We start from the raw sequence: 12,485 nt of genomic DNA, 5'->3' as shown, positions 1-12,485 counted from the left end.
GTTCTGCTGGAAAAATGAATGCGACGCGGCGCGTGGCGGGTTCTCAATTGAATTCGTCGAATGTCTCTGTAGAACTTTTTTAACCCTTAAGGGGTCACACCTTGGCGGGTAGAAAATTTTTCGAAATTCGTAAAATTGACGAAGGTAGTAAAGGTTCTGGCAAGTAAATACAGTACTTCAATGTAGTTCACAAGACCTCGGGAATCACTCCTTTCAAGAAAATTCATTTTCGGAAGACCCTGTACAGGTTCACTATCAAAAAGATTAGAAAAGAGCCTTCACGAAATCACTGCGTCAGCGGGAGGAGAGCTACGTGATCCAGGAATCGAGGATTCAATATAAGTATTATACTCATAAAATTGGATTGAGAAATGGAAGAGAAAGTTATTTTCTCTGATGAGAAGAAATTTGACCTAGATGATCCAAATGGACAAAGGTTACATTGTCCGGATTTACGTGAGATAAAATAAGTCTAGAATGCGCCGAAACTGTCATGATGGAAGTGTGACGATTTGTGGAGATTATGGAAAATTGAGGTTCTATTTTATTTCTTGGAAAATCGAATCTGGAATGAAATATGTTGAAAATTGGAAGTTTCTTGCAGTTTTTTCGCGAACACTCGACTTCAATACTTTAGATCTACCTTAAACAGGATTCTACTGTTTCGATCAAGGACGAAACAATAACACGACCAATTAGGAACTTAATTGTCACAAGATGAATAATGGAAAGTTAAATAAGACGGTAGCAGAGAGGAAGACGGCGATACGTTAATGCCAATAATAGAACCTTGATAAACGAGAAAACAGCTCGTCGACGCTGTCAACCCTTTCAGGTAACGAGCTGACTACCTAGCAAGGCTGAGGCTCTCGTATTCTTCCCTCGAACGTATTAATCTCCTGTAGAAACCAGCCTGTCAATTAAGCTTCGTTACTTAGATCCTCGATTAATGCTTCGATACTTCAATTATATAAACGAACCGTTGTAGCGGGCCGCGCCGGCGATAGAGCTGCAGGAAGCTGGTCTCTTGGTGTATTCGGAAATCGATAGGCCCGGAGCAGGCCCGCGGATAACGCATCCTTGTGCGGCCAGTTGCATCGGATCGACTAGACTCGAATCGACTCGACGCCGAAGAGCAGTTCTGTTTTTGACCCGTCAAAGCGTTCTCCGTTTTCTACGTCCTTTTACCCCGTAATTACCATTCCTGGCACTTGGTCGAATTACTCGGCCGCCTCTCCTTCGCCCGCTCTTTGCCCGATTCCTCCGATCCTCTCTCGTCCTTTCTCACAGCCGCGCCCGCCGTCTGTTCACTCCGCTCTGTGACTAATTGCACGCGGAAGTGCAGGGGACGTTTCGAATTGTACCGTGTGCAGGTGCGTAAGCAGAAGGGTTGGCTCCGCTGTTAGTCCCTCCTCTAGCCCGTTTTCTCGACGCGACGCGATGTACACTGTTCAATGCTATAGGGAATTTCGGGACCAAATTAATAACCCCTAAACCAATTACTCTCGATCTAACACCCCGAATACTCTTCTAAGACCTACTAATTGATTTTGAAAAATACAATTTCATTTGGAAAGGTTAAATAATCTCAACTATTTTATGAATTCTTTTTACTGCTATTTTTTGCCATATACTTTACAAGTAACTTTTACTGCAACAATTTTTTGCGAGTTTATCAAAAATGCGTGAAAAGACAATCATATGGGAGAATAGAGAGGAATGACTTCCCTCCAAAGTAAAATTTTTGTAATAAAATGTTTTTTACATTTTTTATAACGCAAAGAAATCAAAATTCGAAATTTACTTACTACTTTAAGCGTGAAACCTGATGCCATGAAATCGATAGTACAACCCTTCGTTAATACTCTTCCAACAGCATTTTGAAGAAAAGAAAATTATTGTTCGCGGACGATATCAAATTTTTATGAAACATTGGCTTTTATATACTTTTTAATCCTTGGAGAATATTAATAAGCGTTTTGTATTCCTTACTTTGACCGTCGAGAAATAATGGTACCCTTGGGAAGCTTTTGAAAACAGAACCACTAAACTTATCGGTTTCATGTTTTCTAGCTGTATTTATCAACCTTCAGAGGGTAAATAAATATTCCCTATTTTCTACTGTAAAGGTGGAAACTGATGCTCCCACTGGGAAGCTTTTCGAAACGAAAGGGTGGAACACACGTTGACTTCAAACTTTCCAGTTGTATTTCTCAATCTTGACAGGATATTAACGAATATTTTATGTTCCCTGTTTTAACGACTCAAAAGCAATCCTAGCAATCCTTGCTGATCTATTTGCCAAATAAAAATTGTCTTCGTAAAATGCAAGATACAGAAACCATACAAAACTTTCTTTCTATTTTCAACAATTTTAATGAATTCAAAATAACTTGTGAAAATTGATGATGTTACGGATTCGTATATAACACTTTGGAATTATGTCTCACAATATGAATCTGATAGAGAATGCGAAAAGAACGATTTTCAGAAGCTGTCAAAGTAGGGAGACTTAAGATCCTGCGTGCTAGCCTTCTGAAGCAAGCCTACGAAGCAATTTTCTTCCTCCCTTCTCTTTTTACATTACGTTCGAGATACGAAGGAAAATGGATTTTTCTTGCCAAACGAATTTTTCTGTGGAGATAACGATCTCTGTCTGGTGGATACTGTGATCTGAATCAGAAAGTATTTGATCGTGTGCTTTTGATTCACAGATTTGTTGACTGTCTCGATTATGTTGCCGAACCCGCCAAACACGATGACGTATACATAACTTTGTAATTTTAAATGATAAAAAAATATGAAAGTACTGAAAAAAATGTTCTATTTTACCAATAATTTAAAACTGACATGGTGGTGTATCCTCTTAAGGGATTTTGATTACGTTTTGTAAATATGAGAGGCCCTCATGTTTTTGTTCAAGAAAAATCTTTGATATCCACCTGCTCTTGCATTTTAAAAAATATAGCTCTACTCAATTTTTCTATCAAAAATATGCGATCTGCCGTGTGAGGTATCAAACAAATTCAAAATATTCTGGCAATATACCGTGAATGCTTCGCATATTCTATTTTCGTAAGTGGAATTACATTGTAAACGGCACGTTAAATATTTGGTAAAAACGTCGCCAACAGGAAATTACCGAGTTATCGAATCTTTGCTAAAATATTTTAATCCGCCGACACGGTCGCGGCGTCGTCGGGGCGAATGTAAAACCATGACGAAAGGATTTTCCGTGACGGTCGTAAGAGAAGAAATGAATTTCCGGTGATTTATTCACCGGATGAATCTTTTATCGTCTGTGCTTGGTTTTGAGGAATCGTTTTAAGCATTTGTCGTCGGTTCCTTTTATTCTCGTCGTCCCTGGCCGTTCTGAGGGTTGCGGGGTGAGTTCGATCGCGATTCCATTAGGCGATAAGTAGAGTGAAAATAAAATATTTCGTCGGTCGTTGTACATCGTTCCTTTCCCTCTTGCTCCGACACTCATCTCTCTGCCGTTTCGCATAGGCACGGAGTGGAGAGCACCGATCGGCAAAAATGAAGAGCACGAACCGGCGCGCGGCACCCCGGTGAAAGTTCCTGTCGGTAATTTCAGGATGGTTAGAGACAATGCTCTGGTAATTGCTGAAGGGCGAACAGCTCGACACGTGACTCGAATCCCAACTAGTTAAATATTCCGTTCAACAAGTGTTTAAAGAGATCAACGCTCCTGGCCGAATCCCGCGAAAGATTTCGCCGTGCACGAATATTTCAGATTGCTCCTTCTACTTGTCACTCGTCATAAATAACATTGTGATTCATTCAATTTTGCGTTAGAACAACCGGCAGATAATTTCCATACGTCTCGTTCCACTGAATAGAAATCCAGAAGCCGCTAGTTTCCATCAGAAGAAATTGCAGAAATTCTGTTTAGATATTAGATGTCAGATGAGAAATTTTTTTCAACGAGAAATTTCAATTATTATTATTACACTGCGGATCTTTATGTATAATAAAAATTGTCCGTATCAATTTCAAAAATTAGAAGACTTATATATAAACATTGTTTTCTCAATAATGAGCCTAATAAATTGAAAATAATACATTGACGTTCTAACATTTTTTTAATTTATCTATCATTTTATAAATTGCACCAACTCATTTCTGTTTGTTGCACCTACATTACATTTTTATGGAAAACGTTACAGCAATTTAAACTGGATCACGGTTTAACGCGTACATAGTATAGCTGTTCGAAACAATTTCAAAGTCCAAGACAATTAATCGAGTTAGACCGAACTATGGTTATTGATTAAACTGTGCAGCGAAATGTGTTCACACCGGTGAAATGTAATAAAATGCAATTAATTGCATCACCGATAAAGCGACATTGACGTGTCTTAAAATCTATTTACTCGATAAACGAAACTACCGGGTGCAAACGATTTTATTATCGAGAACTGCATCGACTGTTTGTTAAAACGACAATCGAATTTATTATAGCCTGTCACAAGGATTCTGTTTGCGACTCCCTTTGCAGAATTATTCTCTTCTACAAATATCTCCAACTTCCGTTTAATACTGAACTAATTGATATTCATCTTTCCCAAAGATATTGAATACTTTTACTGTGATCCTTCAATTTCGAAGTGACTCGAAACCGGAAGTCGTAATCTTTAAGAAAGTTTCTTCGTAAAAATTCTGGATCACTTCGTTTGATTTATGGACCTCACATTCGAGGATTTCTATTTCAGTTATGCGAGACCTTTCTCTAAATCTGATCTTGTAATCTTTTTACCGTGTACGGTTGTAAAAATTTTAGTTGTTCACAATTGTTCATTTCTGTGATTTGCTTTTCGAGATAGTAGTGTGTTCCTACCTTCACCCGGCAAGCCTTTAGTGAGTATCCCGTAACACTCACAAGCTGGAAATATTGTAAAAAGTGTCATAAATGATATTCATATATTTTGTACTTCATTTTTTATTTTTTAAAAAATAAACAGCTATTGTTTACCAATAACGAAAGAACACTTTTTTTATTTCCGCCGATCCATTAAGAGGGTAAGAATCTTCGAAGCATACCCGAATCTCTGATAGTCTAATAATAATTGACCTAGTTAGTCGGATATGCGCTGCCGAAATAGTTGTTCGGGAAGTTGGAATAATTCATGTTTCAGTATCTAATAACAGTTTCATGGCAGCTCCAGTAATTTCTCAATGGAAGCCTGCTGTCGATCCTCGAATAATTATCGATTAATTTCCATTCACATTTTAATTTGATAGCGCGATCCCTGTGTAACACGATGAAACGGTTAATGCAGCAGATAGGAAAATAGTGCATGTGCAGTCGCTCGAAGTGACATGTAGTTCTTTCGCGTAACAATGCCGGTACCACGTGCACAACGTTCATGGGTTTTGTTACAGTGCCAAGCTTTCAGGGCCCGGAGTTGGAAATAACGCGTGTCACACGTCTCCACATGGGACCATACCTCTGCATAGCTTCGAATGGAGTGCCGCCAACAGTCAGCAAACGGATTGTTCTCATTGTTCACTGTAAGTAGCCTAAACCAACAAATTGGACATTAATGTGCCCCGCTGCTTTGACATCTAATTGTAACCTCCAGCTCATGCGGAAACAATCCCATTTTCGGAGCTACAACACGCACAGCCCTTTTGTAAGAACTGCAAAACTAATTTCTTAAAAATTAATATTAAAATGTTTACTGAATATAAATTTATATGAATTCATCATTATTTCCATTTTATTGAAAACGGAATATTCCCAGAAATGTTTGGAACGATAAATAAAATAAATTGCAACTGCAAAACGAAATCGTTCGACGTGTGTCAACTTAAATGGCCGCGCTTGAGGGAACGTTAAAATTATCGTAACCACACTGGGGTGTATTTATATTTCATACGACTTTTTAGAAAACAGAAATTTCTTTCCCAGAATTAATTTTCGCATTGCGGTATTCGCAGGGATGCCTGGAGTAAAATAAAAATTGACCTCATCGATTGCATGGCCATTGTAAAGTTGTTAAGAGACTGTAAATATTCATAAACTACGGACTATACTTCCTCTGTCCCATAATAATAGTAGCAAGTGAATATTTAAACGGGAATTATTGGCGAATGCAACTTTATGTTATGTTTTTATTTAGATAACAATTTTTAGGTTAACCTAATTATTACGAATTATAACTGTTGTTCTTCTAATTTCATCCGCTAATCGAAATCAATTGTTTTATTTCAGTTGAATATCAACCCATTGTAAAAGTAAGATAAAAAAAAACAAGTTATGCTGGAAGCAATAAAGAACGATGACTCCAATAATAATTTTAAGCTCACGCATATAGGATAGGGAATGCTAAACTTCACAGCCAAGGGATCCTACCTACAAGTTTAAAATGCAGTTACGAAATTATTGAAAAATCCAGTAACTATCTGAACACTCAAAATGAAAAAATTTGGAGCAATATTTTTAATTTATTGGTTAATGTAATCTAGTTTTTTGATAATAAATGTTGCATTTTATATTTATTTTCCTTTGCTACTATTATTATGGGACAAATTAAATTCAGCAACTGCTACTATTACTATGAGACAGAGGGAGTAATAAAAACTGAGGATAACATTAATATCCTTAAATTCATTGATATCTCAATTCACATCCTGGGTAAATAAAAACCCACAGGAAAATTCGATTCACAGCAGACGAGCAATCGAAAGGAAAGCCGAATGGCTCGTTCCATTTCCATTTGCTGCGTTTAAATTGTTTAGTTTTCAATTTAGCAATTGTGAAGTGAAGTTCCTGACGCTATAACGAAATGAACTTGTCACGGCCCCTAACGACCTAGGTAGGCGAAGAATTTCTGTCAGAGCCGTAAGAGGAAGGGTATCATACACGCGTGCTCGAAAATGCAATTTGAAGTGGCTCACAACCGTGGCCGTGGATCTCTCACGGAAGCATACTATAATGACGCCACTTGGGACATCGTGAATGGCAGATGTAGGGGGAACCATTGTCTCCGGAAACTGAAGTAGCGCCTTAAATATTTTCTGCCGCCGGCGAACCGCCGCTATCACGAACCGGCCTGTCGACACCGTCACGGATTGATTAAAACAAGGACCCTCGAAGTGCACGCTTTCGGCTGTAATCCCGTTGCTCCGTTCCCACGAATCGGTTATTCTTTGCTCTTGCTGGGAGCCACGACGATTTCGTACATAAATCGTTACCGGTTCAAGGGCCATGTGTGTTAGATTCATAGCGATCTTTTGCAAATTTTTCCGTGTAAAAAAACGAAATATAAATTATATTGCGAGTGTGACCTTTCTTATACAAGTTTAGCACCAATTTTTCTAAGTTTTTTATCGTGCTAAAGGCCGAAAATATTAAAAACTCTATAAAAAATTGTTCACTTCTTCGAATACCGACTGATATGATAATACTCGACTAAACGTGAAAGAATTTATCAACGATTTTCGCGAGTTCAATATTGAACACTTCAGGGATCTGTCGGATTGATAACATTTGACGATTCATGTCGAAAATTGTAGTTTTCCTGCCGAAGTTCGACCAATAAAAAAAGATACGATCAGAACTGTGACAAGTAGAAAAATAGCTACTGCATGCATAAGGGCGTTACGTGTTGACTGAATCGTTGACGTTGTGCAAACTTCAAATGTTTTCACAAATTTCAATGTTTTTCGAAGGGTGGGGAAAAACAAATACCACGTCCCTTTTCGTTGCAACCATACGTCAAAAATTTTGATGCCTGCTTGTCCTACAAGGTATCTATGTATTGATCAAATTTCTTGTCGCAGTTCAGCCTATGGTTTGGATTGAGAATCAGCTGGTAGGTGCTTACGAGGGACAAACTCTTACATTGGAATGTCGCAGCGAGGCTTTTCCAAGACCGATCACCTATTGGACGAGGCCGTCGAATGAAACTGTAGCAAATGGTATGGTAAATGCATCCTGTTTTACTATAAAACAATAGTGCACTGGGAAATATACAGGGTGAACATTATAAAGCGTTACAGACGAATATCTTCAAAAATATTGATCATACGCAAAAATGTTTGCGATGAAAGTTGTTCAGTATGGAGGAGGATATCATGTGGTGGGATTTTTATTTTTCCCGATGGACACTACAAGGTGAGGAGAAGGTCACCTTGATTTTTTTTAATCGAAAGACCTACTTTCTGTATCATGAATCGAGTGATTATCGAATTCTGAGTAAAAATGTATTAACCTCCATATGTTCTAAATCTATTAGTTAAGGAGGTATTATCGAAACAAAATTTTCTTTCTTCTTTGGATAATATCTCGTTAACTATTAAGTTTAGAACATATGAAGGTCAACACTTTTATACTCAGAATTTGATACTCTATTATCAAAAAAAAGAAAGTTGACCTTCACCTCACCTTGGTGTGTCCACCGGGAAAAATAAAAGTCCCGTCGCATGATGGCCCCCTCGGTATTGAACAACTTTCATCTCAAACATTTAAAGTAATGCTTTATAATGTTCATCCTGTATTTGTTTCTTCACATCATAACACTTTGACTGCCCCAGCTCAGTAACCTCAGAAAATCCAGACAATAAAAGGAATTTATTTTTATTCATTTCGAGCTACTTGCACTGGATACAATAACGTCAAAATTTATGTATAAATCTGGACATGTGATTGCCCCACTTCTGGGAGACTCAAACTTGTATATTTCGACGTTTATTACTAACGCGAAAATTTCTCCCGTTGACTACATTATTGCTCGTCATAGAAACAGAGAATAAATACTATTAATTTCGTTGGATGTACATGTTGACATTCGATTTTCTCGTATTACAGAAGGTTTATTTATGCTATAAATGCATGAAGATTTGCAATCTACATTGTACACTAATGTACACGTTAAGATATTTCGTGCATTATCTCCGTTTCTATTCAGCACCGTATACTTGACAGATCCATATATCATTAGCCTGAGCACATCATAAGTTCAGTTGGGTATAACAGGACGTTAACGTAAAGGAACAAGGATAATAGCACGAATACCAAACCTGTTAACAGTCGCTGCATAATTATCCAACGAGTTAAGATATTAAATCTCATATTCCCGGAATCACGTTGCTTAAAAGAAAATTCTTGCACAAGTAATCTCATCACGGTGAAACGAGGTAAATGTTTAAGTTGGAAAGTTCGAGCAAATTCAGTTCAAAGTCATTCTGTAACATACGAAAATCTAACTTACGTCCTTTATGCTCTCCGTGGTTCTTCGTCCTGTGATATGGTAAAGTGAAACTGGTTTATAAAAGAACTTCTTACGCCAGCTACAGTTATTACTGGGGCTTTTTGTGCGTTCACAGCTCATAAAAATCTCAAAATGAAAATAAAATATTATCATTCGTGCAATCTCGTTCTTTCTCAACTGGTAATTTTAATAACGCAGAACGTGGAATTCTGTTTCAACAGGCTGTTGCGATTCTTGTATCTCTACATGAAAATTCGCATTTCAATGAAAAGATTCTGAAACGCAATTATTCTCATTTTGTCACGCAACGTTCAATTTTTAAATAGTTCAACTTGTTCTACACGTGAAAAATACAAAAATATTTCAAGAAGGATCGGGTAAAATCGATTTATTGTGACATTTTGCTATTATTAGTAATAATTCTATTCTATTCAAATAAAAATTAAAATATCAACATCATTCTAGATTGGATTGTAGAGTGAAGTCAGCTAAATACTATTACACGTATATAAAAAATCCTTTCTTCGGTGAACTTGTCGATGTGCTACCTCCTCACATTCTGAACAACATTTCTCTTCAAAGTTTTTGGCGGTCGGCTCTGGTTTGCGAGATAGTCGCAAAAAACTTTCCGCTCGTTAACTGTTTAACGCTGACAATTTATCACACACTATTCTATTAATATTTATATTTCTTGAAATGCTGAAGAGCTGGATTAAGTGTTACGTCGCGATGTAAACAATAACGTAACGAACGAAGGCCGAAAAAAACTCTTACTAGACACACATTTCATTCATTTTCTTATACGTCATAGTTTCTCGCGGGGTGTATTCGGGTGATTATGCGAGATAATTTATTCAACTCCGCGGAACGTAGTTTTTCTTCGTTTTGGTTCATTACTCGCTCCTCGTGGCGATATATGAGGCCGGGCCCGCGTACGAGCAATGCTAATGCGGTTTCCGCTAATTGTTTCACCCTAACGTCGTTGGTTCGCTTTAAACGCAGCCTTAGACCCTCATGATAACTGTTGAAGGGCGAGGTGAAGTTCATGGCAGCGGGCGCGTGCGTGTTGACTGCGCCCCCGCGATCCCTGCCGACGCCGCGCCGGCTTAATTGATAACACGGCGCCCGGTACGAAATTAATAATAACCGCGCGATATTCTGTACATATCTTAATTTTCCTTCGGAACGTGAATTATTGCCATGCTTAATTGCCGCGGGATGAGAGACGGAGATAGAGAAAGAGAGAGCGTGGCGGCATTTATTTCCGGATTAATTGATACGTCGCCGGTGGTTTAAGTGCGAAAAACTTCCGGTGCCCGGCGCGGCGCGATGGCGTGACAGAAACTCGTTAAACTTACAGATTGAACCGAACGAAACAAACGGCAAGAAAGATGCAGATGAAAGCGGGGACCGGGTGTTAAAAAAGTGATACGAAACAGAGCGCAAAATTGTTTCGCGGGACAGTCGCGTCGACGGTGATAGAATTTCTCCCCTCATTCTTCGGTTTTCAATGGCGGCGGCGCCGGAACGCCCGCGTTGTGTTCCGCTCTAACCGTTCTTTAAAATAAAATGGCTTTGCTTCGCGTGTTCCTTTTTTGGAATATACAATAAACAAAAACTAAAAAAAATGAAGGAAGGAACGAATGTTGCGTGGACACCCGGCAGATGTAGAATTTTGCCGCGTGCCTGTCAAATACAATGCATGACGTTTTATGAAAAATATAAATCACACGTTGTTCGTATGTGTCACCCTGTGAAAGAGAAACGTTGTTCGCAGTGGTAACGGTAAACGTTGCAGCATGATTAATATTGCATTTGCAACTGGTGGAATGAAAGAACCACACTGGATTTTGCACTCCGCCTATTGTCGGCAATTCCGAATTCAGTGCAGATACAGAAAGTCATATTTTCGTAGGGAAGTGTTATTAAACCAGTCCGAAGGGTGTGCTGTTAATTCGAGATTTTCCAGAGTGAAGGTTTACATCGTGAATGGAAAATATGTTTTATTTATCACAGTTTGCAAATATGGAATGAAAAATGTGGTGAAATATTAGTTCCATTTCTGCAAGCTTCTTTTCTGGAAATTTACTTGCTGTATTTCTGTATTGTTTGTATTTATAAGTTTCTCGCGGATATATCGGAAACGAAGCAAGACCGTTGACCGTTGCTAATGTACGAAGGGAAAAATTGTTCAAAATATCGATTTCTACAACATATCCAAAAATCGTCGAAATTGAAGGGTAGGAACAATTTTTTTTTAAACACAATTATTTTAAACACAATACTTTTTGTAATAACTGTATTATTAAGATTTTTCCTGATCCTATGATTTGTGACACAGCCACAATAAATTTCCAAAATTTTCTTGCGCACCCGATGGATACTGGTAAACAGAAGCGCGTGCGAACACAGAAGAATTATTACTTGAACGTTCAACGGCCGACGTGTGCTGATAGGTCATGAGTAAATGCTTCATGCTTGCACATTACCGGCGTCGCAGCACCGAAAACATCATGGACAAGGGAGATGGACGCTGCACGCGCCGCGCGCTGCAGCGAAAACGACACACACGTGCAAATAACGCCGGTGCATGAACTTTACACAGTTTCATAACGTTTAGCAACCCGTCGTATAAATATCAAGTTTACCCCGCCAACGTGTTTCTTCTTATTCAAAACCGGCGTTTGCTCTGCCACTCTCCTTAATAAAACAAGCTAACTTTTTAACGAACGACAAGTGCAATTACATGGTAACGGAATTAGAGGCGTACCTCGACCCGCAACGAGTCTCGTTTCCACCGCTCTCTCCCGCGACCTGCTGTAATTTTGCGAACTCGAAAAAAGAGAGGAGAAAATGGAAATTACATTTCCCATTATGGCGAGTAATCATATTTAAGATCACGCTTTTTCCCAGCCTGCGGAAACAGTTCATTCGAGCGCGGAGTCGCGACGTTTCTAGATAGCATCAAAAAATCCTTAGAAAATTGGAAAACACAGAATTTGGTGAAATTGAGCACTGGTTTCATTAATTTTCCAACTTTGAGGTCAGTGGCCTTCACTTCCTCGGAATTCACCTACAAAAACGTGAATTCGGATGAATACTGAAATCACCCACTTTCTTAACGACTTGAATTTTTCAAATGAAAACTTCTTTAAACCGCGTACACTAATTGTTTGAACTTCTTCACAAAAACGTGGTAAATTGAAGTCGTATGGTCCAAACTTAAGAAAGTTATTGTCCTTTTAAAAG

General features: G+C 38.5%; 1 protein-coding gene across 2 annotated transcripts in view; it reads left to right on the top strand.

The window, feature by feature from the left end:
• LOC143210875 (neurotrimin) overlaps positions 1–12,485 on the top strand; it is a 230,709-nt gene that overhangs the window by 201,613 nt on the left and 16,611 nt on the right. For both annotated transcript variants that reach the window (XM_076428114.1, XM_076428115.1), the window contains exons 5-6: positions 5,404–5,532; positions 7,807–7,944. In XM_076428114.1, coding sequence (XP_076284229.1) covers positions 5,404–5,532; positions 7,807–7,944 — 267 coding nt within the window. The remainder of the gene's footprint in view (positions 1–5,403; positions 5,533–7,806; positions 7,945–12,485) is intronic.

This window comes from Lasioglossum baleicum, chromosome 7 (genome assembly GCF_051020765.1).
Source record: "Lasioglossum baleicum chromosome 7, iyLasBale1, whole genome shotgun sequence".
NCBI lineage: Eukaryota > Metazoa > Arthropoda > Insecta > Hymenoptera > Halictidae > Lasioglossum > Lasioglossum baleicum.
Note: the sequence above shows the minus strand (reverse complement) of the source record. Positions and strands in the feature narration are given on the sequence as shown.